We start from the raw sequence: 25422 nt of genomic DNA, 5'->3' as shown, positions 1-25422 counted from the left end.
TGTCTCACTTGTGTGAGCAGAAACTTCCTGCAGTTCATCAGCAGCTTCTGTTGGCTGTCTACAGGCACTGGACTCCTCCTATGGAGTATGCAGTCACTTGATTTTATTGAGAAAACCATCCTACAACTCACAATTCACTCCTCCACTTTGGAGCCTTGCAGTTTATCAGATGCTTTCATTTTGGATTTACATTTTCTTCAGATAACATCATGTAGGGAAGATTTTTTCCCTCCTTTTTAGGATTAAGCAAAATTTCTGCACGTAACTCCTTTTAATTCCAGTAAATATGGAAATTAATGCTCTGACTTGTGTAAGTATTCATACTTGCAGTGGCATAGTTCAAAAAAGATGAAGTTAGAAACCTCAAAGTTGACTTATTTCTAACCTTCATTACACAAGATAAAGCAGTGCTGTTATGAATACCAAGTTCTGAAATTCTGCACATGCATGTTTATGCATATATGTAACATTTGATTTTAGAAAGCTTTGAAAGTGAAAATACAGTTTAGGATATAAAAGTGAAAGCATAGATATTTTACATTTGAGAGATTCACAAACTTTTGTTTGTGTAAGTATGAATCATAGGACAGTATATTTTCCCATCCAAGGGATTACTTTCAGGATTTAAAGACAGGTATATGAGCATTTTGAACTGTTCTCAATAATTCTTTAAATCCTTTAATATTATATTGTTCTTGAATGTAACAGTCTTTCTTAGTATTACATTGCTGATTTAATAATAAAGTAATTACAGAAGAACGGTTAAAATATTTACCATAAATACATAATGCTGTATTTGTAATTTATTACTTCATAATAGATTTCAGATAGTTTTAATTCTTTAATGCATTTGCCCAATGTAACGTTCTGATGAAAACAGTGTTGTGTTTGATTTTGCAATAGATCTTAATTTATTATACTGATTAATGATTGTATGGTGGTTATCAAGTTTGAAGGGTCACCCCTAACTGTAATATCAAGATCTGAGTCTTCTATCTCAAACATGGACCAGTCAATATTATGTGGTACCCAAATCTAGTAGCATTTTCTTCCTATAATATTAATGATTTGATTTACACTGATCTAAGTAAAACAGATTTTGTCTTTCATGCAACATGCCCATTGTGTGGAAACTAGCTGGAAGTTATCCTTTAGAAAAAAATGCAAGTAACAAGTTCTAAATAAGTTTTCATTGTGTGGTAACTTAGAGAAATTATCTATTTTAAAATTAATTTTAGCTTCTGCCAGTTTGGTTTTCAATTTTCCATTGAGGATATTCCAATGGTTTATCTTCCACAGTTCTCTAGAAATTCTTAGTTTGTGATGGATGATTCAGAATATAACATTGGGAAGGGTTTACCATGAGATTCCTGTACTCTTGCAGTTGTTTCTTTGAAAACTGATTATTTCTCATTTTTTCGTGTTCATTCTTTTTTGTTTGTTTTGGGGGTTTTTGTTTTTGTTTGGGGTTTTTTGTTTGTTTAAATAGCATTAGTGATTTTGACCAGAGAGTAGTAATCACAAAATTCCTACTGGATGATTTGGAAAGAAGAAAATATTTTCAATTATTTCTGCTTAACATCTTCCTTCCAGAATATGCCAATAATAAGCATGGAATTTCTTCACCTCTTTCAGATAGCAATGTCTATGTTTAATTCATAAACCAACTCACCAACATGTGAATTACAAAAAAAAAAAAAAAAAAAAAAAAAAAAATCCCATAGCTGGTACTAAGAAATTCCATTTGGAATTACCCTTATTCTTGAGGTGGTAAAATCAAAGGTTCTTGAAACCCTTAATTTAAATGCCAAATATATCTAAGACTAAAAATTGGAATACTGGCTAGCACTTTGCAAGAATCATTTGCTCCAGAGAGGACAGTTGGCAGTGGTTTTCTTGGTCAGTGGTCTCCAAACTTTTTGGATTGTGAGCCCATTTCAGTAAAAGATTTTTAAGCATGCACTCCCAAATATATGTATATGTATTTATTTATAAATTATACACATGTACTATTGAATTAGTTTATTTTGTACATTATAAAACCTATACAAAAACTCAAAACTAAAAAGAATGAGATAAAGGTGAAATAAACACTATTTTAAAAATATTTGTACGTTGCAGCACTCTCCAAATTAGCTGGCTGCAACAAGGTCTTTTACAATCTCATACCATTACACTCTTCATACCAGTCCCTCTGCTGCTTTCTCCTAATCTCTCCTCACCTAGGGCACTCATTATCTCTGCTTCTTTCTCCTCTCTCTTCCCCAGCTGCTCCCTCTTCATTGGCTGCCCAACCCCTTAACAGAACCAGCCACAGCTGCACCTTACCTACATCGGCCAACCCACCACCCCTGAAGCCAACCCACAGCTGCATATTATCAATGATAATTAACCTAGCTTCATTCCTCTACATTTATATTTTGTTTATTAATGGTACAAAAAATATTGTCTTCCTAACACGCCAATGGGTTGTGTTGTGCTACCTATGAGTGCACAGTCTCCCCCCATTTTGGAGTCCACTGTTCTAGATAAAGCAAAGAAAAGTGAGTACAGCAGGCAACCTTGCCAATTCCTGTACTGTGCAACAAATATTTTTTTAATTCATTCCATTTCAGAGTAAGACTAATCAAACAGGAAGAGGGGGAGAAAAAAAAAAAAAAAAAAAGGTAAGCATCCTGTAGAGGAGTAGTCTGTTATCTTATTGACATTGTCAGATATCATGTAAATCAAAACTGCACTTAGTAAATTTTAGGCTAGTTATAAGTAACTCTGCAGATCAGATTTTCCTTCTTGTTTAATCTTCTTCTTTCTCATATTTAGGTATCGCCACCCTGACTGGCTTGTAGAAGGGAAACAAACTTCAGTTTCCAAGTAAAGTTTGTGAGAAGAGGTGTTCTAACCCTGCTGTGCTCAGGAAAGCCTTTGCTGGAAGAGTGCAGACCCAGAGTCCTCCTGCACTTAGAGGACAGAAGTCTGCAACTGACCAGAAAATGGATAATGAGAGAACAGATTTTATTTTTAGCAACCAAAAGGTGCCATTATCCTGATATCAAGTAGGGATATATATATTATGGCTCTCAGTAGGTGTTTCATCACAAAAAGAATGGAGTATATTTCAGTTTCTCTTATTTCAGCCTCTATCTCAGTTGAAAGAAATATTGGGTAAGTCCACATTAATAAGTAACTCAGTGCAAAAGGAGCTTATCTGAAAGGTGAAATGGTTGGTACTGAGATCTCCATGTCTTCTCTGTATCTGATTTAAGATATGTTTGAAGATACTCTGTATCTGTTTTATGGGGTATTTATTCAGCATTAGTTTTACTCTGTTCCTGTGGTCTGCATGGCCTTTAGAAGTTGGAAAACAGGCTCTGCTTCTGGAACACATCTCTCAGCTTAGTTTCATCCATAAGTAAAACAGCTCACACACTCAAAGACTGCTCCAATTTGCAACCAAAAATGTGTGAAGTGCGGGCAATTGGCAGCTTCACTTCAAAACCGCATTCCTAATCTGAACTAAAACACAAACGTAGATGTGCTGATAGGCTTGGTGATTCATTTCAGTGATTCCAAATGTCACGCTGTGTATAGCTATATTATTCCGAGCCTCTGGTTTGGATTCGCTACATTCAAGCAAGAAAAACCATTCACAAAGAGATTGTGAGAGAAAGTACATCTACGATAATATACGTCAGCACAGACTTCACACTGTTTTTAGAGACAGTGTAGAGAAGTGAAATATCACTCTGTTATTTCTTTTTTCCCACCCTCAGATGGGTAGACTGTGCTACATGTATCAGGAAGCCAATGTCTCCTCCATTTCATAACTTCACTGCTTCTTTCAGTTCAAGGAGTCTTTTGGTAGGAATGTTGGAGTAACTCATGGCTACTTTGAATCCTTTGAGTCTTTTATCCATACAAAGAGGAATTAATTCACTTAGTTATTAAGGGGCAGAGCAGGGATAGGACAAGACTATCCAAAATGGCCAAGAAAAGGTATAAATGCTGGACAGATTTTGTTTTTACAAGAAAGATTTAAATTGAGAAAGGTACAGGGACAATTTACCTAGGATGCCTCCATGTTGGGGAATTTTTAACTAAGGCTGAATAATCTCCTCTGCTTCAAGGAGAAAATAATGCAGATATATTGCTTAATTCTATTCTATGTTACAAAAGAAAGCAAACTAATTCAGACCTGAATATGAAAGAGTTTCTTTCTCTCACTAACCATCAAAAGAAAACTGTTCCCCTCTTTGATGCTCCATTGTCCCCCATTGCTTACCGAATCACAGAATCATGGAATGGCTGAGGTGGGAAGGGTCCTCTGGATGTCATCCGATCCAACACCCCAGTTCAGGCAGGGCCACCTTACAGGCAAGTTGCCCAGGACTTACCTTCTGCTATTTGTCATATAAACACACAGACTAACCACAGAAGAGGAAAAACAAGGCAGACTTTTTTTTTTTTTCCTTTTCTTGTGTTTGAAACACCAGTATAGCACAGTTCAGAGGCAAAAGCCTTTCTTCTGTCTGTTAAAGTGTCCGCTCCTTCACTTAGGTCTCAATAGGAGACTGTACACTACTGTTTCTGACAAAACTGTTAGGAATAGTTTTGTACTTATTTGCCTTTTTTCATTTTTTAGTCTCCATTTGACAGTGTTCCATAGTGTTTAAATCAGTCTCCAAATGGCTGATCTCCTTTCTGCCATGCTAACCATCCTCAGGCTGATCAATGTCTTAGGTTAGCCTAAAGACATTAGACCACAGGAAGGGAGCGTCTTATATCTTGCTAAATAAAATATTCTGGGTTCAAACAGACTCCCATAAAAATCAATAGAAAAACTCTGCTGTGAAAGTGAAAGAAAGAATCTGACAGAATGTGCTATATGAAGAGATTACGATGTAATGGGTGGTTTAAAACAACAAAACATAACGTTGTATGTACTGAATCAAAGAACATGATTGTGTTTCGTTGTTCTTGCTTATTTTTAAAAATAAGATTTCAGCTGACATCCAATAAAGAACTAATAAAATTACTTTTATAATCTAAAAGTGTAGCTGTCATTCCATGTAATAAAATAAGGCAATGTTCTTACTCTAAGGAGAATGCAAAACTTAAAACTTCCAAAAAACTTAAACCCATTTAAAAATCGATAGGATCCTTACTAAGTAAAATTCTAAGGATTCCAAACAATACTAAGATGTCATCTGAGACAATCACTTAAAGTCATTGGTTTTTTCCATTGTTGGTTTTTGGGTTGTTTTTTTTTTAACATTTCATGTTTTATTAAATATGAATCTCTTTCTCCCTTTTTTGGTTTACAGCCTAGTAGAAGTATAAGGGTATAGTTATTGGCTAATAAAGGATGTAAAAGATACATGTTAAGTGTATAAATATTTACCCATACAAAACCAGGGTAGTGAAAGGTGCGTGCTGGCTGGTGATCTACTGGCTTTGTAGAAAGAGTACTTACCAAAACTCATATAAAGAGATTTTGGAACACAATGAGCCATGAGCGAAAAAAAGACAGTGATGAAGACTTCAGTAGTTGTATGAAGTTCAAAATTTCAGGCCTTCTACGGGAGGGAGATCTAATGAGGTAGAAAGTGATTTTGGCCAGTCTCTAACTTAGAACCCTGTGTGATTGCTTATAAACCTATTTGAAGAAATTTTTAGCATCCAGCTATGTAGATCCTGAGATATCCTCTTAAGGTCTCAGTAGCAGGACATGCAATGGACACTGTGGCCATTTCTGAGTTATTTTGTGGATGTCTCACTCCACAATGATGGTGACTGATTACATTTTAACATATCTTAAACAAATCTGGTTTGTTTACATTGTACCAAATGCTATTTGTCAATATTATTGCAATGGTGTCCTTAAAATTAAGAGTGCCAATCAAAAGAGATCAAAGATCTTTAACAATGAAAACAGCCTATTTCAGAAAAGGGAAAATGTTGAACATCACTGTTACATGATGTGACACAGCACATTTTCCCAGAACAGCAAAATCAGCTGTTTTGTGCCTACTTGTTCTATAACCTTTTTTTTTTTTTTTTAAGTAACTATAGATTGAAACTTAGCCATATGGATGTCTGCATCATCCTGCAGGAGAAAAGTCTGACTGTCTACAAACACTCCTGTGACTGTTTTCAACACTAGTCTTTTTTGGTTACTATACTGTTGCTTGACTAAGGCAGAATGCACATCTGTATTACAGAAGTTTATCCTGTGGATAAATCAGGTGACTTTCTATTACTGCAGAAATAAAATTCTTTAACTTGAAGCGGGAGAGAATAGGGAAGGTCACAGAAAGTGCTGAGAGGGTTAGAAAGCACAGTAGGACAGTTTATTAGATTAACAGCTGCTTGCTTGATGTTGCTAATGGCAAGACAGATTACACAAAATATAGGTGAATACTTTCATGAAGTTTTTCTATATTCCTTATTACAAGGAGCTTACTGCAGAACCCTGTAGCTGAATCCCATTCCCTTCTGACCCAGCAGGATTTTTAAATGCTTAAAGTCAGGCTGGCTGGGGTGATGGCTGGCCGACTTGTTGAATTCTGCTAGCCCAGATCACCTCGGGTTTACCCTAATGGGCATGCCGCTATTGCTGACTGCATTCGCAAGCATCGATGGCAGATGCATTACTGCTTTCAGAGTACAGACTGGACAATTCACAGGCTGAAAAAAGTCCTGAGATTCTTTTTTAGAACACAGCGATTTACTGAAAAAAACAGAAGAGTCTCCCTCGTCAGTCACCTGGAACAGCAGCTGTGCCGTTCAGTGCATCCCAAAGGGAATAAAGGTACCCGCCTCATTAAAAAGCTGCCCTAAAACCAACAGGTCACCCGACTACCTTATTGTTGCCCACCAGGCAGCCGGCAGACCCCGGGCCGGGGGGGAAAGGCCCCGAGCTGGGGGACCTCCCCGCGCCCGGCCACGGGGGCCGCCTGCAAACGGCGATCGCTGCCGTCTGAACCGCGCTCACCCCCGCTCCCCTTTCCTCATCCGCGCAAAGGTGGATCCTGGACCGGATTTTATTTTTAATTGATTTACAGCCTCCTCCCCAACACCCTTCAGACACACACCCCCACCCCGCCCCAGCTGCGCGCGTCCAGATACACTTTTCTGTTTGCAAACGGCGAGAGCATCAGGTGCGGGCAAGGAGAAGCGGGGCCACTCCTGCCTCCGAGGTGCGGGCTGCGGCGTGGGGAGATGGGGCAGGGAAGGGGCTGGGTGTGCCCCGGGTCCCCAGGCTCTGTCCCCAACCCCCGCAGGGGACGGCGGCGGCTCTCCCGCGCCGGCTCTTCCCCAGCCTCGCCGCCGCAGCAGCGGTGCAGAGGGGGCGGGGGATCCCATCCTGCTCCCCTCGCACTCCTGTGGCACAGACCTTCCCTTCTCCTCACCCCCCGCGGCCCCAGCGGTGCGCTCCCCCCATCCCCCCCGCCGCCCTCCCCTCGCCCGGGCCGGGGGGGCTGGGGCCGCGGCGCTGCGGGAGGCAGCTGCCGGCTGCCGCGGCCCTGCAGAGCCAGCTCCCGGGGCCAGTGGGGGACACTGCCCGTTCTGCGTTCTGGTCACCCACGCCTCCTTCTCTCTTGTTTTTCTCTGAGATAGTTTTAGCTTCTCTCAGTACTCTTATTATTAATATGTTTTCCCTGCTCTGCGCTCCCCCCTCCCTTCCCGCCCTGGCCACTAGCCCTCTGCAACCTCGTCAAAGGGATGGGCGTTTGGGGTGGCATGTAGCTGTTGAGGGAGATAAGCCTGGGGGAGCGAAAGGGAGAGATTTTGCTGTCGTCTGTGGGCTGATTGAAAGAGGCAATCATTGCATCTGCGGCCGGAGGATTAGCAGCTAAACTTTTATTGCTCCCTTTTGTGCGTGTGTGTCTGTGTGTGGATGTGTAAATGGAAAAGTCACCTCTCAAAGGGGGAAATCTTTTAAATTTCCCTTTGGCAGGTGCAGTTCAAGGAAGAACTCGTGAGCATTTTGTCTGATCCATGAACTGATTAGGGGAGGGGAAAAAGATCCCTCTCCCCTTACTCTTCCTTTCCCAGTTTTGAAATCCTTCTTTCCCCCGCACCGCCACCCTCCCGCCCTTCCCCTCCCCTTCCCCTGCACTGAATGAATGGAAGAGTCTCCAGGGTTTTCTTCTGCTTCTCGCCCCGGACTGGAGAAGTGAGGGGACATCTCTCTATCCTAATCCACCTCTGTCTCGCTCCGTCCATTACCGAGAGGATTTCAGACGGTGCAATGTGTTTTCAGCCTCTTGCCGCTGCTACCACTTGATATCATGCTTACGCGCAGAGAGACGGTTTTGCAAAAATGGATTTGTTCGATTTTAAAGGATTTCTTCTCTAATAAGGATCGCATTGCACACAAATATGACTAAATCCCCTATTTGGTAAATCTTTCTTTCCCCACCCCTCCTCTTTGGGTTCCCTCCCGCCCGCCCCCACTCCTTCAGAGGAGCAAGCACAGGGAGCTGATGACGGACCCATTAATCCCTTCTTCAATGCATCAAAAGAAGCCGAAGGGCTGGAAGTCGCTGGGCTCGGAGTCCTGCAGGAAATGCTTCGATCTGCTTTTGGTTTTGTATGAAACTGGTGACTAGGGGCTCGGCTCGGCTCGCCCCGCCGCCGCCTCCCGCCGGCACCTGGATGCGCGGGCCGCCGCCGCCTTGCCCGCCGCCGCGATGCAACGCTCATGGTGGTGCTGGTGATAGCTCGGGTGTGATGGGATTGAGCCGGCGGTGATTATTTGAAGGCGGTGAGGGAGAGCGAGTGAGAGGAAGGGCTGCTCCGCTCTGCTGTGTGTGGGCTTCAGGATATTTTTTTTTTCTTCTTCTTCTTTTCCTACTTCCATCCTCTCCCCGCCACTGGAAGTCCTCCCGTATCTAAATGGAATTAGTGGAGACCGAAGCCCCTTGTGTAAGGAACAGACATGACCCATGGGCGCAGCTTCTTTCACAGTGAGTATCTCCTCCTTCCCGCCGCCCCCCCGGCCGAGCTCCGCCGCCGCGCACGGGCTCCTGCCCTCCGCTGCCTCCACAACTAGCGCAACGGGACGCCCAGACCTCCGCGGGGCGGGGGCGAGCTGCCCCCCAGCACACACAACACCCCCTTCCCCACCACTCTGCGGTGCAGCGGAGGGGAGCCGCTGTCTGTTCGGCGCTGCGGGGCGGGGGGGTACGCTCCTGCGGACTGGAGGTTTTCACCTGGGCGCGACGCATCTGATTGCTTTCGGCGTGCCGGGGGAGAGAGGGGAGACGGCTCCCACCGCCCGCGGCGGTGCGGTGCAGCCCCCAGACGGGGCTCGAACCGGCGGCAGACGGGCGAGGGGGCGCGGGGCAGTGCCGAGCGCCGCGGCGGCGGGGAGGCACCATGGGCGCGGACTCCGGAGGGCTGCGGGGCGGGGGCGGCTCCCTCGGGCGAAATCCTCGAGGAGCGGCAGGGAGGAACTGAAATGTAACAATTACTCGTCGAAGACCCACAGGGGCTTCAGGCTGCGTGGATGAGACCCCCTCTCCCGCCTCAGTTTTGCTGAGGGTCCGCTCTGCTGAAGGGCTTGACTGGCCACAGTTCCTCCAGCACCTCTCTGTGCCCACACCTGTAAAGCAGCAGCGCTATGGCCAGGCATTGCTGGTCCAACAACTCTTTTGCTAGGCTAAGCCATGTCTATGCCAAATCACAGCCTCCAAAAAGCTGTCTGGCCAAGAGATAAATCTCTTAATGTACAGCTTGTAACGGAAACTGCACAGATCCAAAAAGATGCAGACGCGTAATCAGAGTGGCACTAGAAAGCACGATTATAATTATACCCATGATTAGGTGGGAAAGGGGGAGGAGGAAAGCAGAATGCAACAAGAAATTTGGTGGAAACTTCTTTAAAATAATTCCCAAACCCAGATAATCACAATATTGTTGCTGTACTGTTAAACCTTCCCAAGTGACAGTTTTCAGCGAGTGAAGATTGGTCTCTTTGGGGTCTTTTTTTGTTTCTTCTTCTCTGTGAGAAGCACTGTTCTTTTCCTGTAGCTTGAGAAAGCAAAAAGGCAAGGGGTCAGAGAATAAATTGGTCTGCCCTGGCTGCTTAAATAGAAATTGTTGTGTTCTCTTTTCCCATAAAGTCCATAATTTTAAGTATTTTCTGGCATTATACAGGTTTTGGTGATGCTGGTGTTAATGCCACTAAATCAAGAGGCTTTCTCTCTCTCTTTTTTTTTTTTTTTTTTTTTTTTTTTTAAATACGGGAGAGCACTTAAGCTATCCTTAATCTATCCGAATGTTAGGTATGGTATGTCCAGAAAGACTTAGTCTTTTAGTCTCTTCTTGTCTATTACATTTTATTTTCAACACTATTTTTACTCATTAATAATTGATACTGGCATGATGATATGTAAGTACAGCTCCCTGCTTTGGAATAACATAGCTCTGTGACTTGGAAGCATCCTTTCTACCAGTTACAGCTGGAATCAAAAAGACCTGTGTTTTTTCTGTCATCTTGGTAATAGTATCTCTGCCACTTGGACCAACTCTTTTTGCTTCTCTGAACTTCAATTTTTACCATATAGGAAAAGAGGGGAGAGCCAATAGATAAAGGTACTTGAAAGGAACCTGTAAGAATCAGATATGAAATGTTGTTAATTGCCTAAGGAGAAACATTTCTGACATGGGGTTTGTTTGGCTGTTGTGCATCCTGTTCTAGCTTCCATAAATATGTGGGCAGAAAGAATGCCAGCAGCTGGCTCAATATTCTAACAGCGATCCACTTTACACTGTTGCAAAATTAGGTTTTGACTGGTGAGGATTACAAGCATAGATGCAGTATGTTCACTGCACGAAACACAGCTAAAGTAAACAAGTAACTTAGCAAATGGGCAAATCCTGTGTTGCCTTCAGATTCTGACACAGCTGGCAGGCAGTCCCAGCTACCATGTCTTTCCAGAATCCATCCCTAGCAAGGGTAAGGGAATGAATGGTTGGGTAGCATTCAGATCCAAGTAGAAGATGTAGTGTTCTCGCTGAATGCCCATGACACAGAAGAGTTTCAACTACCAGCTCTGCCAACATCCGTCTCTGTTAGCTGTGGGATTCAAAAAGACACAGGGGCTGTGAGCCTGACCAAGAGATAGTGAATATGCTGCCAAGCCTTCATTTTCCCAGAACTTCAGCCTTTCCCTGCTTAATAATGTAGCCATCATCCACGACTCAAACCCTCCATCACATATATGACATGACACATAGAGATGTCAATGCCACCAGAATGGAAATATGGATATATGGAGACTGGCTTCCTTTGGGATAAATATTGCACACAGTTTGCAGTACAGAAACCAAAAATGATGAAAGCACCATCTTTGAAAAGACCATTTAGGTAGCTAGTTACTGGCCTGTGGTGACTTTTGATGTCTCTTGGGCATAAGAAAAGGAAAGTGTGCCATTCGATTACATTTGTTAAAGATTGCAAGTCCATCAGTCCCTTATCGTAGTCAACAATACAAATCACAGCTGATCAATCCAAAATACTCAGAATAAACATGCAACTTCATCTCCACTTTAACTTCAGCGCTTTAACTGGCACTATGTCCAGGCTTAATGCCAAACTAGCTGGGGTCAAACCCCTGAGCAGTCCGAGAAAATGGTCGATATGTTCTGTTATGCTCTTGCTATCCCACCTTCTCCAATACCCAAAGAAGATAGAGGCGATGACAAGAAAAGGCACTGATCAGTGCATGACTTCTTCATCAGGTACCTAGCTAGTCACTTTGATCTTCCAAATCAGTCTCATTATGACTGGTGTGTTTGCCTCTTAGCCTTTATCAGTTAAAATGTTATATTTGGAAACTCCCAGAAACATAGGAGCTATCACCAGGTTGAAGTTCACCTCAGAAACATCACATTCATTCTCAAGAGGCATAGCTATCCTATTGAGGTTGGAGATAGGAGATTTCTATTTGTAAACTGCGCTGCAGATTCACTGCAGCACAAAGCAACATCCTCTTGACAAGTCAAACAAACTAGATTAATGAGACTGTTAAGTACACACAATAATTTACTCCACTGGGGATTTTCAAATGCTTTGATGGATGTGAAGAACCCAACCCCTCACTTCTTTCATACTCCCAGTACTCATTTTCAAATTTTATTATGCCATAGCAAGAGACATTAGTGAGTCCAGTTGCACTGAAACTTAGCAGGCCTTTGTCTCCCTTTGTTAAAATCAGCCATTTTTCTATTACTAGCCCAAGCTATGAATATATAAATAAATATTGCTAATTTTTTTTCCTCTAACATTAAAAAAAAAGAAAAGAATGGGAGAGAAACATCAGTGCCTGGAGATTTTGTTTTAAACCCCAAAGATCTCCTCTTTGTTTGGATACATTTACAAAGATAAATACTTATAAGGACAAATCACAAAGAAACTTGTTTATACAAAATGTGCAATTGAAAGATGCAAATAAATGTTAAACTTTTTTTTTTACAGTAATTCTATTTAATTTGTATTCTTCTAAGATAGTTGTTTACAGTTGATTTGATTACAGGCACTGTGATATCTAATGCATATTTCTCTTTCAGTTGTAGCAAGTCTAATCATCCTACATTTGTCTGGGGCAACCAAAAAAGGAGCAGGTATGTAAACTTCAGATTTTTTTTCAGACATGATATTAGAATCCGAAGTATGAATTTTAGTTATTAATTTAGTTCTTGAAATTTTTAGTAGTTCACCTACTTCCAGTGTCTGTCCTTTGTTCATTTGTTTTGAGTATTAGTGTGCCTGTACACACACAAAAATCCAGTGGTGCTTTTTTTTAACAAGTTAGCGACCTGATCCACAGCTAGATCTAAAAGACAGCCTGACTCTAACTAAAGACTGTAAAACACCCCCGCTTTAAAATTGGGAAGTCCAGTTTGGGAAAAGAACTGTCTACACGTAAGATCTTTTTGCTTGTTGAAGTAGAATTCCAAATCTGAAATTGCATATCATGGGTGCATTTGTGCAGGGTGGGGATAGAAAGAGGTTCTTAAACGCCCTGGATGCGAAGTGTGATGAGAGCCAAGTAGAGAGAGTTGCTAAGCACAGTGGGTGTCAGATCTTGTGACTGAAAGCTCAGTCCCTGCAGGATGGAATTCATTTCAGGAAATTAGGATCTGTGTCATACTTAGCTTGGATAAAGACCAGAAAGAAAAATAAATGCTTGCAGAGCATAAGGCAGGCCTCAGGTAGTTAAAATCATCCTTGGGAGATGCCTATCTCCCTCCACTGATCATAAAAGGGAGTCTCGGACAACTTGGCCCTACACATCAGAGGCTTAAGTTAGATGGAACACTCCTTGGATATAGATACATCATTCAGAGCAGCATTCACACAGACATCTGTGTGACATCTAGAATCTACTAGCCTTCCTTTTAATACCAGCCTAAGTTTTTTTCCCTCGGAAGAATCCATCTTATTTTAGCTTACTTGTTAAAGCCTGATGCCCAGGAAGTGATCTTTCCTGTTCTTCAGCCTGAATAGTCACACCTTTGCCTCCAGGCTCTGCCACTGTGCAGAAAGGAGTGCAAGAGTTTCAGGGCTGGGAAGAAAGCAAATAAGAAGGCCTGACCCTGCTTTATGATGATTAACCTAGAAGGAGGAAAGTTCTGGGCTGTGACTCCTGGCCTCAGAGTGATTTATTAATTTTACAGCAAACAGCAAGATAAAAATAATCATAGCATCATAAAATCATGTAGGTTGGAAAAGACCTTTGAGATCACCAAGTCCAACTGTTAACCCAGGACTCCCAAGTCCACCAATAAACCAAGTCATTAAGCACCACATCTACAGGTTTTTTAAATACCTCCAGGGATGGTGAATCCACCACTTCCCTGGGCAGCCTGTTTCAATGTTTCATCACCCTTTCAATGAATAATTTTTTCCTAATATCCAGTCTAAACCTCCCCTGGAATAACCTGAGGCCATCTCTTCTTGTCCTGTTGCTTGTTATCTAGGAGAAGGACCTACCTCCACCTGCCTACAGCCTCCTTTCAGGCTGTAGAGAGCAAAAAGGTCCCCCCTTAGTCTCTTCCTCTCCAGACTAAACAACTCCAGTTGCCTCAGCCGCTGCTCATAAGAATTGTGCTCCAGATCCTTCACCAGTTTCACTGCCCTTCTCTGGACACGCTCCAGCACCTCAATTTCTCTCTTGAAGCGAAGGGCCCAAAACTTAACACAACATTCAAGGTGCAGCCTCACCAGTGCCAAGTACAGGGGGACAAGCACTTCCCTTGCCTTGCTGGCCACACTTTCAGATACAAGCCAGGATGCTATTGGCCTTCTTGGCCACCTGGGCACACTGCTGGCTCATGTTCAGCCGGCTGTCCACCCCCACCCCCAGGCCCTTTCCCCCCAGGCAGCTTTCCAGGCACTCTTCACCAGGTCTGTTGCACTGTGTGGGGTTGTTGTGACTCAAGTGCAGGACTCGATACTTCTTGTTGAACCTCATACAATTGGCCCCAGCCCATCGGTCCAGCCTTCCAGATCCCTCTGCAGAGCCTTCCTGCCCTCCAGCAGATCAACACTTCTGCCCAGCTTGGTGTCATCTGCAAACTTACTGACGGTGCACTTGATCCCTTCATCTAGGCCATCAATAAAGATCTTAAATAGAACTGACCTATGAACCAGAATCAAAGAATTCCCCCATCTATCTCTTTCTGGTGAATACAGGGTCAAGTTGTTGCAAATTTTAAACAATTTCTGTATTCTAACATAATTCTGCAGTTTTTTTCCTGATTTTTCCACTCTGATAGATTCCTGTATTATGGCATGTAGGTTGCTGATACAGCACATGCTTGAGCCTTTTTGACATGTACGATGGGGAAACTCATGTCTCCCATTTCTTAAGCATGTGCTTTCCCTACAAGGTTATTATTTAAAGAACAATATAATTATGTCTTCTCCTATATATCCAAGCCTCTTCTCTGCTTTGAAAAAAGGTTTTCAGTAAGAATTATATGTTTGTACCCCTAAAGAACAGCCTCATTTTCCCCCAGGTCAGTGATCACACTCTTAGTCTCAACAGAAAAAAGCTGAGGTCACTTATAGAAAGGACTGTTTTATTCTGTAAGAGAGTTCTATGTGTCATAGTGACATAACAATTTGTAAGCTAATTATATAATGCTTGATGTAATCATTTTACAGAAAAGCAAACTACTTCCGAAGGACAGAAACCAGTGCAGTGTGGAACTTGGACAAAATATGCAGAAGGAGGCATATTCACTTCTCCCAATTACCCCAACAAGTATCCTCCTGACAGAGAGTGCGTCTACATTATAGAAGGTGACCAGCTGAAGAATCTTTATATTCTATCATGAACTGTAAAAAAAATAAATAAATTATTATCTGTGAAGAGTAGTTAAAGCCTATATGATCATGATAAATCTTTTCAAGATATAAGATTTAGAGAAGCTTTATACTTGCACTTTTTTTTTTTTTAATGTAAAAACTTTGTGGAGCAAACCAAGTAATACTAGAAAATACTTGATTTATTTCCTGACATGACTCATAAATTAGTTCAGGTGGTAAGTATGCATGAGTCACTTAATAATAAACACGGTATAATTTATTTCTGGATATTCAGAGAATGAACATAACCTAAAATACTGTAACATGACAGAAGAAAGAATATTTTAAAATGAGTGAAAGACACAGTTTTTAATGAGTAGACAGTTTCAGGCTTGGAGGTGATGTAAGAAGGGCTAGAGGTGTATTACTAGCAGGTTACGCAGTTTCTTTTCATCAGTCTTAGCACAATGGATGCTGAAGAGATTGTTGTAAAAATGAATCTGTGGAAAGTAATAGAGATCAGATATTGTCAGAGCTGAGTAGCAGAAAAGATTAATCAAGTACAAAATGGTAAGTCACTGGAACCAAGAATATTCATTCATGAGTTGTGAACACATGCAGAATACAGCAATGATGCTGCTTCCGTCCATTCTTGGTTGGAAAGAATTAATAACTACAAATGATGGAGCCAGGAGTTATAGAAATATTTATTATATTAAAGATGCAGGTAGTACCAATAGAGATTTCCAAAGCTGTATAGCTGATTCAAATTAAGTTAGCTGCTTTAGAACCACCTACCAGGCTCTATTAGAAACTAATCTGTCTTTCCCAGTCTGGTGTTGAGTTACTACAAGAAATATATATCATAAAAACCTTCCAGGGAAATGATGGATAGTAAATGTGGTATGTACTGTTTAGGAAAAAAAAACCCACAGCAAAATGACTGAAATCTCTGAATTTGACTTTAGTGCTAGGTAACCTCACTGAAGTCAGAAGAGGTGTTTATAAATCATATAATATAATTATAAACAAGCCCTTTAAAGAAAATTTATGCTTGTCCAGTGTTCCCACTTGATTGCAAAATTTAAGCAGATGTACGGTAAACATCTAAGTTCTTTCATAGTTTAGTAACTGGTTTTAAATAAAGCAAAATTAAAAATAAGAATAGGTTCAATATGTACTACTTAGTTTTGTATTTTTTGTTACACTTAGGTTGCTAGATCCAGGTCTTTTACATCTATTGATCAAATTATCTTTCTAACACGCCTGTGAAGCCAGGAAGTAAGCCTATTTTATCTTCAAGGATCTGAAACACAGATATGTGTTTTATCATTAAAGAGAGAGAGTGTGGGGGAAAAAAAATCCCCAACATTTTTGTAAACCCTAGTCCAGTATCTTGGGCCGTAAGGTGTTCTTCTTACTAAGAAGGTGCCTGAAAGCCCTTTATTGGAAAGATTTTTGTCTTTTTTATAGTAATTAAGTACTTAAAAATATAGTTAATAAGCTGAAAAGTGACAAAATACATGGTTGAAATAACCCTATTTAGAATAGGTCAAACTGGAAATTCTAAGAATGATTTAGGCATGAAAGATTTAATCAATCAACTTCTATGATAAAGATGAAATTCCACATTGAGAAGTCTGGAGCAATTTATAGTTAAAAAAGTAATCCTAAATCAGCAGACATCTTGTTATATTTTAAGGGAAAAATCAATCTGGCAAAAAACACTTGCACATAATTTCTTATGGCACTGATATTTTATGCTTCCTGCCCAGCCATAATCAACAGTTTGGATTACAACTGGGTATTTTAAAACCCATGATAATAGCAGCTCTATCAGTATATAATTTGATGAGAACTGTGCATATTGCACACCTTCCATCCTGATCTCCCCATGTCTATTTCTGTCTTCTGAAAAGATCAGGTATAGTCATGTGTGAAAACTGTCACAAAAATAAACAGAGATGTAGTAAAAAGTCTGAGAAATTATATTTTTGGAAGTGGCTGTTTTCAAGCAAGGCAAAGGAGAAACACTGAAGCACAACAAAAATTTTGTAATTACGGTCAATTATTTTTCCATATTTATACTTTTTACAACATATAAAATGGCAGGAAATGATAAAGAAGGCTAGAACATAAAAACTTTTCCCCATATCTGTTATATCCTGTGGAACTCATTGGCATAAGGTACTGAAGTAAACGACTGAAAAAAAAAAAAAGAAAATAAAAGAAAAGGATTGTTTTAATAGCAATATCTTTGAGGAAAGATAATCTATGGAGTGGATAATCCTTGCTAACCCAGGACATAAATATCCATTCAAGTTTAGAGGAAGAAAGAAACATCTCCATATGCATCTTATTCCTGTATTTATTACTGAGATTCCAATATGCTTCTGGCTGTTGTTGAATACCAAGTACTAGGGGGACTCGATACGATCTGTAATAGCATTCCCACATTGCTATCTCCCCTTTATATGTCTGAGAGAGTTCAGCATACCAGGGTTGTTTATACCATACTGACAACTGTATGATGTAGGTTAAATACCTATATGAATCACCAGATTCCTTCTTGCCTACTCGCTTTTTTTATTTTATTTTTTGCTATCACACACAATCTAGGGCAAATTCTGATGGCTTTGCCCAAGCACAATTCCTACTGACTTTAGCAGACTTGAGTGAGGACTCCAGCATGTAGTGTGTTGTAATAAAATTGCATTTCGTCTTACAATACAATATTTACCCCACATTGTAGCTCATCTTGAATATATGCAAGCTTTTTATCATTTCAAAATTACTTTGGTAAGTAAAGTAAAGGAGCTGGCAAAAATTGCCATGATCATAGACTGTGCGTTTCTAAGAGAGAAGAGGATTTCTGACTGCAGAGGCTTCTATCCTAGCAGTCAAAGCCATAAGCAGATCAAACAGCTAGAAGTTTCTTTTTTCTTTTTTTTTTTCCTTTCCTTCTATTTTAGTAGTAATGATAATTAACTATTGGAACAACTGGGAATTTTAAAGTCCATATTGGATGCCTTTCTAAAAGAAATCCTTTAGGTCATCCAAAGTCATGGACTCAGTACAAAAAATATTATGCTGTAGAGGAGCTTCTGGTGAATCCCATCTGCCTTTCAAAATGCATTGAGAATGTGTTCTTTTTTTGTTTGGTTTTTTTTTTTTTTTCTTTCAGTCTTATTTGGCATCTAGAAAACAGGAAATATCTGAGCGTACACATTATGTTCCCTGTTGGACTCAATTTCACCCTTATTTTGCATATTCATGACTCTGACCTGGCAAAATTCACAGCTGCCCAGAACAACCACAGCAGTAGCAGTGTTAGCTTTTGCCAGACTGCAGATAATTTGGCATGTGTGCTCCAAAGGGAAATTTGCACAGGAGATTTTGTAGGAGCAAAGGATTTGTTTGCCTTGAAAATATTTGGGGAGTGGGATAGTGCCACTTTACACAATATGTCTTAAGAATTGGTTTGGAAATCCTGTAAGTGAAATACTTTTAAGAATTTATCCATTCTTCAGTTTTTTAATAACTAAATGCTTATTTTTAAATACTGGTATGGACTAGAATTGCTTTACGGAGATCTGAGATAAATCTTCCACTTTATGTGTTTGTGGACGTTTAGAGTTAGCCGTTTTGAGGGTTTTCCATGTTTTCACCAAAGACCATTAAACTCTTTAATCCAAGATATTTCACGAGTGTTAGAAAATGGTCACGTATCACTGTACGAAAAATCTCTACTCAAAGTCCTTCTGTATTTCACAGTGATTTTTCTGTTCAAAAAGTTTTCATCAAAACAAGAAAAAAATCTTTTAAAAGGAGGATATAAGTGTCTTTCTTATCAATAATAGCTGGACAACTAGAAAGACCAAGGATTATTGAAAACTATTAGTAATGTAGCAGCTCTGATAGATGGGGGTAGGTGTTGAGTTCAATTTCTCATTTCCATGCAGTCTGGTAAATTGAAACAGATTTTTTACTTAACTTCAGCTGTCAGTTATGCGGACTTAGAGGCTGATAAGAATTAAAACCCTTACTGTGTGTTTTTGCTGCTACTGTTCCACTGCAAGTTGGAACCCAATGCCCTTTTTTTATTGAACGTAAAATCTCAAGACAGTACTTGTTCAAGATAATTAGAAGAAAAATATGACAAGACATGCAAGCATTAAGTAGTCTTTCAGTGGTATTAAACATTTTTGAAGAAAGATAATTGGAAGCTAAATATGGCAGATTTTTAAGACTTGAAGTAAAATAATTTTATGAGACAGCTTCAGCTTCAATATATTTCATTCGGACTTGACAACAACTTTTCCTGACACTGTAGGCACAGAAAAAGATCTGAAAATGTGAATAGGCTTTACCTGTGAATAAGGATACCAGTGATGACCACTCCATCCCTCATTTCTGATTAGATGGCCAGATTCCAATCCAGTCTGGACTAGTTGAATATTCTGGGCTTTTTAGTTTGGTTTGGTTTTTTGTACCTACACATACACTATTATTAGTCATTATTCTGGATTTATTCTCACTGTATTTCTGTAAGTTTTACTGTGACCACACTTACGCAGACTTTGCTGCAAAAGCTGTGGCACAAGATGTGCATTTATGCAATATCTGCTTCTTTTAGCTTGTGGTTGGCAAAGAAACCCTTTTCTAAAGCCACAGTATAAACTTGCAACAATACCTTTTTCACTAAAGGGAAGTTAAAGTTGGGAGTTTGAATTGTATGTTTTCATCCTTTATGGTTATTTCTAGGAAGATTTGAGTAATTTTGCTTCTTAGTAGTTTATTGCAAATAAAACATTTAACCTTAAAATATCATACAAGATGAAGCACAGAAGTGCATTTCAAAGCATGTGATGACAAGGTGCATGGATACACGTATAGCACCCCTTCTTCCCTTTGCCCAATCTTTTGTGATCAGTTACACAAACACAAAGCTTTTCTCAGGAGAGTTAGGAGAAAGGACCTCATCCTGTTTGGACTAGCTTGCAAAGCATGCTGGGACACAGGCAATACCTATACTAATACCCAGAACAGGTCAGGAAATGTTCACTTGCCTTAAGGCTGATAGGTACCATCACACATGTACAGATAACTTTTTTCACCTTCCCAGACAAGAGTACAGAAACAAATTACTTATGTGAATGGTCCTTGACTGGTGTGAGGCAGCGCATCATGCCTAAGAATGGGGTTTGGCAGGCCAAAATGATGCCAGAAGGTGATTTTAACATTTAAGGAGTATGAACGGTTAGTGGTCCAGCCCCCAAACTCATTCCCCAGCCTTGTTTTATTTAGCAGTATTGAATAAGTAAGAGATACAGTGCTAACAAATAGTCGATGCTCCATTCTTAAAGTGGAGCAGCCCCTACACATGGGAGCATTGGGAAAGGCAGAAACTCTTTCCTGAGCACTCCTTGAGCTGATGTGATTCCCTCTGATCCTCTAGCAAGAACTGAGCTTCACCAGGAAAAGTCTCATCTTGACTGTTGAAAAATAAATAAAAGCAGAGAAGAGTAAACTATAGCAATAATCTGATCATAAGGCTAGTTTGCAATGTGAGATTCAGAGCTACATGGATGTTGTGGAAACTGTGCAGTTTTTTCTCAGACTGAGCTTTCACCAAGTCAATAGATACCCGACTCTGCAGTCCCTAGGTGAATGATGAGTAGTTCTCAACAAATGTCTTTAAATGGAATAAGAGCATACAAACTATGATCCCAGATTGAAAGGTGCTGATTGCTTTCTTCTGTCCTAGTATTGCTTAGTTAAGTTTAAATCAATATCTGGTATAAATATGCAAAGCCAAGGGTAGAAACCTCTGAATAAAATTAATCAATGATATCTTCTAGTTATTCTGTGTTTTACTATAATCTAAAGGATCTACATTGGTATTCAAACCTCAGCAAGGGTAACATTAGTAAGGTCCTTACAAGCTTTATTACCTGCATTTAATTTTCCAAGTTTTTTTTCATACTTTCAAAGTAGTTTCACTTCCATGGACTGTGAATTTGGTGCAATTATATGTAAAGTTTTAGGGTTTGATTTTTCTATTGGATTTCTATGGGCATAACAATGTCCTGTAAGCTGGTATAAATAGCAACAAGCCAATAGTCAGTATTTCCCTAAATGTTAATTTCTTCAAACTGAGAACAGTAGATAAGGTTTCTTTCTTATGTTCAATTAAATATTTAAATTAAAAATCACCCATTTATATTAAAATTGAAAGTAAAGCTATTAAACTTTCAGATATCGTGTTTATTAACTTACTTCTTCAATGCTTCTTACAAAATGATGCTGTATTTACTTACATGAAATAGTTGTAAATGGGATCTGACTGCATGCTTTTGTGTACAGTTTGTAAGATTTACCTAACATCATCTTATTTAGTTAATTTTAAATAGTGTCCCTTCTTATGTGAGTAATGAGCTCATCCCAAAAGCTCCGATTAAAAATGTTTCAAAATATATAGAAGATGTGGGTCTGGTCGCACTAATAGTTTTCCTATTATTCCTGAGGAAAGAAATGGAAGGAGACCGCTGGAGTGGCAGCAGTTTTCACGTTAAGCTTACGCACTTGGCTTGGAGTTTGATCTTGCATATTTTCATGTGAAAAGAATGGTAACTCAGGCAAAGCTCATAGCAATTTCAACATCTTCTGTGTAAAGTGTAGGACACAGTCCCATGGGAGGCACAGCAGGCAGTGAGACAACAAACCCTTGTCTTAGCAGAAGGCTTTGTCAGCAAAAGACTGTATTGCACTGTGATCTAGGCACGGAAGGCATACATTTTTTGTTACGGATAGGATTAAGTGTAGGAACAGTGCATCCCAGGGATGCTACATCTCTTAACATTTGTTGGCAAAACCATGATATTTTTTTTCCTCCTTTTAAGAGAATACTTTAGTTCAACCAGTAACTATTTTGCTTCATACAGGAGATGTGAGAGAATATTTGTTGTAGAGATCACTCTGACTGTGACTAGTGTTAGTATCTTTGAATAAAGATGTTTTTTATGTCTAATTAAGTGACCATTATAAAGGTCCTTCAAGGTTTTCATTAGAATATTGTTTGCTCTTAGTTAGACGTTATTTTTGCTTCATCCTTATCTAGTTTAAGTGACAATTCACTACACTTGTCCTTATGTTTCAAATGAGATTATAAGTAATTCTAAATATAAGCAGTTACGCTCAAGCTTGTCATTGACTGCAATATGTACAGGAACAGAATTTGTCCTTTCTATAGCACAGTTCTGATCTGTTCGTTTGTTTGTTTTTTTCATCTTTGTGAGCACTAGGTAAAAAAGTATTCTGATTAACATTCCCACCCAACAATAAGAAAACACTGGTTTTCTAGGTACAGAAGTTTCTTAGAAAAAAATTGTGTTTGAACAAATTGTTCCTAAAGTGTATTTTGCTTTACATCATAGATATCTCTCTTAATTTTGCTAAGAAGTGCTGTCTTAAGCACTTTTTAAAAGGAAAAGAATAGACAAGTAAGGTAATGGTGTAAAATGTGTAAGAATATAGATTTTCAAACAAGTTTTTATGCAAAACATTAAGATGCATACCAAAGTCATAAATTTGATTTTATTTAATTTTGGTTTAGGTTTGAGGGTTCTTGGTTTAGAAAATAATGCAATAATTTTCTTTTCATCTTTAGCTGCACCTAGACAATGCATTGAACTACACTTTGATGAAAAATATTCCATAGAGCCTTCTTGGGAATGTAAATTTGACCATATTGAAGTACGAGATGGACCTTTTGGCTTTTCCCCAATCATTGGACGTTTCTGTGGACAGCAAAATCCACCTATGATAAAATCCAGTGGCAGATTCCTATGGATTAAATTTTTTGCTGATGGTGAGCTGGAATCTATGGGGTTTTCTGCTCGGTATAATTTTACACCTGGTGAGTACAAACCATCACACTTTTTGATAGAAAAATCTTAGCATGGTAGCTTTGCTAATGATGTATAATTGTGCTGTTGAATAATATGTTTAACTGGGACTATGTTTATTATTAAGGAAAGTAATAACAGATAGGAAAATGATAGAAGGTACAGATATATCTTTTGCATAGCATAAGTAAGACTTATTCAAGGAAGAAATTTTCAGTACAGTTTTGTCCAAGATGCATATATTCAGCCTCTGCAGTTTTTAAAATAATTGTTTTCAATCTAATTCTATTGTAGAAAATAATACAGAATGTTTCATAGGAAGTTATGCATTTTATGCTTGATTGTTACCCTGTGCTGCTTTTCTTTCAAAATGATCATTGATAAAGTATTCTAATAAAAAACTGTACTTATCTCAGAAATTTCCATCATTGCTTTTCCACTTCACCAATCATATCCCAGGTGAGGAGTGGAATAGTTCTCCCTTTTTGATAAAGCAAACTATTACAAGTATTGCCAGAGGAAGTGTGAGGTTCAAATAGTAAAATATATTAAAAAAATTCCTAAAAAAGATGTTGTAACTATACAATTATTCCTTGTCACTTTTTAAACTTAGTTCACCAACTAAAACAAAATTAATAATTATACTTTCCATTAATTCCCCTCCTCACACACACTTATTAACAAAATATTGCTGATTTTAAATTTCAGTTTTAGCTGCAGCTACACTGTCTTGCCCTGCACTGCTGGATTTGACGTAGTTCTGTACCTTCTTATGTATTGGGTGATGAGTCATACCTTAATATAGCTCTCTCTAAAGCACTGTAATTATTATGTAATTTTGTCAATTAGGTCACTATTGTTTCAGCTAAATTGTTGTGTTAGGTAGAGCAATATTCTTTAGAATATCTGCTAAAATTAACAGGTCCCAAGTTGTGCTTGCTTAATTATTCCAGTAGTATCATAGGAGATAGCAGGAATATTTGAATGTTCCTCTATGCGGTTTTCTTCCCTAATGCAAGGAAAATAGTTATAAAATTACCCAGCGTATTTCACTTTTCTTTTAAGTCAAAGATACTGTCTTGCAAAGGATAAACATATTTAGAAGGTTTAAACAGCAACAGAACACAGAAGAATTTCTGTAGCAAATAACCTGATATCCATATATATGTCTATTGTAAATGCAAAGACAATGAAGTATTACTGTATCCACACATATTTGTCTGTGAACAGTGAGTTAAATGTATATCTCTCATTTACCATGGCTCTGTGGGCTTTTGCCATTTTCCTCCCACCTCCACCAAAAGTTCTTTGCTTTAGATTTCATGTCCATCTTGTTTCAAAAGGTTATGTATTATGGTTGAAAAGATGTTCATAGCACAATCTGAAGCTTATTCTGTCTAAAAAACTCTCAAGTGAAAAGCAGTTTCAAGGACTATGTTTTATCTTCGTTCTTTTTCTACTGATGTAAGGTGAAATTCTGCACAGAGATCAATGCTGGTAAATTGTTATAGCAGCATAAATTATTCCGGACTTCAAATGGAATAGCTATGTCTTTTCTTTTTTCTTTCTTTCCTTTTTTTTTTTTCCTCCTCTTTTCCTCCATGGATTTCAATAGGAAGCGCTATAAATGATAGAAGTTTTCTAGGAATATTGGCCAAACTGAGAATAAGATTAAACTGACAAGTGCAAAACAGCACTGCTGCCTCCTTGATCACCATAACAGGAAGCAGTTCTCATTCCGCTTGGTTACTTTACCAGTTATTTATTTTTTAGGCATGGATAAGGCTTGACATTTTGAGATCAGTTGTCCAAATGCAAGCAGTGGGAGGGGTCACTGTCAACTTATCAAAAAGAGTGATGGCTTTCAAGAGTGTATAAAAGAGTAGCATAGAGAGGAATTGCCTCCATATATTACCACTTAAACGATCTAGATCCATCTTGGGTACTGACAACTTATGAAAATAAATTATGAACAAAGGAGAGATCAGAAGAAAAAAATCAGCTTACCTGTCTTTAAAGATCCTCAAGAAAATGATCTGAGACAAAGACTTGTTTGGAAACTATTGGTGTCTAGAGCAGCTGGACACTCAGGGAAGATGAAGTTTGTTGCACCCATCACTATGGGCACAAGCAGCACACTCTGCCTAACTGCAGCCTGCATAGGAGACTTTCTCCATTACAAGGAGGTGGCAA

General features: G+C 39.3%; 1 protein-coding gene across 3 annotated transcripts in view; it reads left to right on the top strand.

Annotated features, from left to right (window-relative positions):
• The first annotated feature begins 7809 nt into the window (after positions 1-7809).
• NETO1 (neuropilin and tolloid like 1) overlaps positions 7810-25422 on the top strand; it is a 70624-nt gene continuing 53011 nt past the window's right edge. For all 3 annotated transcript variants that reach the window (XM_056333336.1, XM_056333335.1, XM_056333334.1), the window contains exons 1-4: positions 7810-8969; positions 12577-12630; positions 15179-15316; positions 22992-23240. In XM_056333336.1, coding sequence (XP_056189311.1) covers positions 8942-8969; positions 12577-12630; positions 15179-15316; positions 22992-23240 — 469 coding nt within the window. In that variant the 5' untranslated portion in view covers positions 7810-8941. The remainder of the gene's footprint in view (positions 8970-12576; positions 12631-15178; positions 15317-22991; positions 23241-25422) is intronic.

The sequence above is a fragment of the Falco biarmicus genome, chromosome 3 (genome assembly GCF_023638135.1).
Source record: "Falco biarmicus isolate bFalBia1 chromosome 3, bFalBia1.pri, whole genome shotgun sequence".
NCBI classification, from domain to species: domain Eukaryota; kingdom Metazoa; phylum Chordata; class Aves; order Falconiformes; family Falconidae; genus Falco; species Falco biarmicus.
Note: the sequence above shows the minus strand (reverse complement) of the source record. Positions and strands in the feature narration are given on the sequence as shown.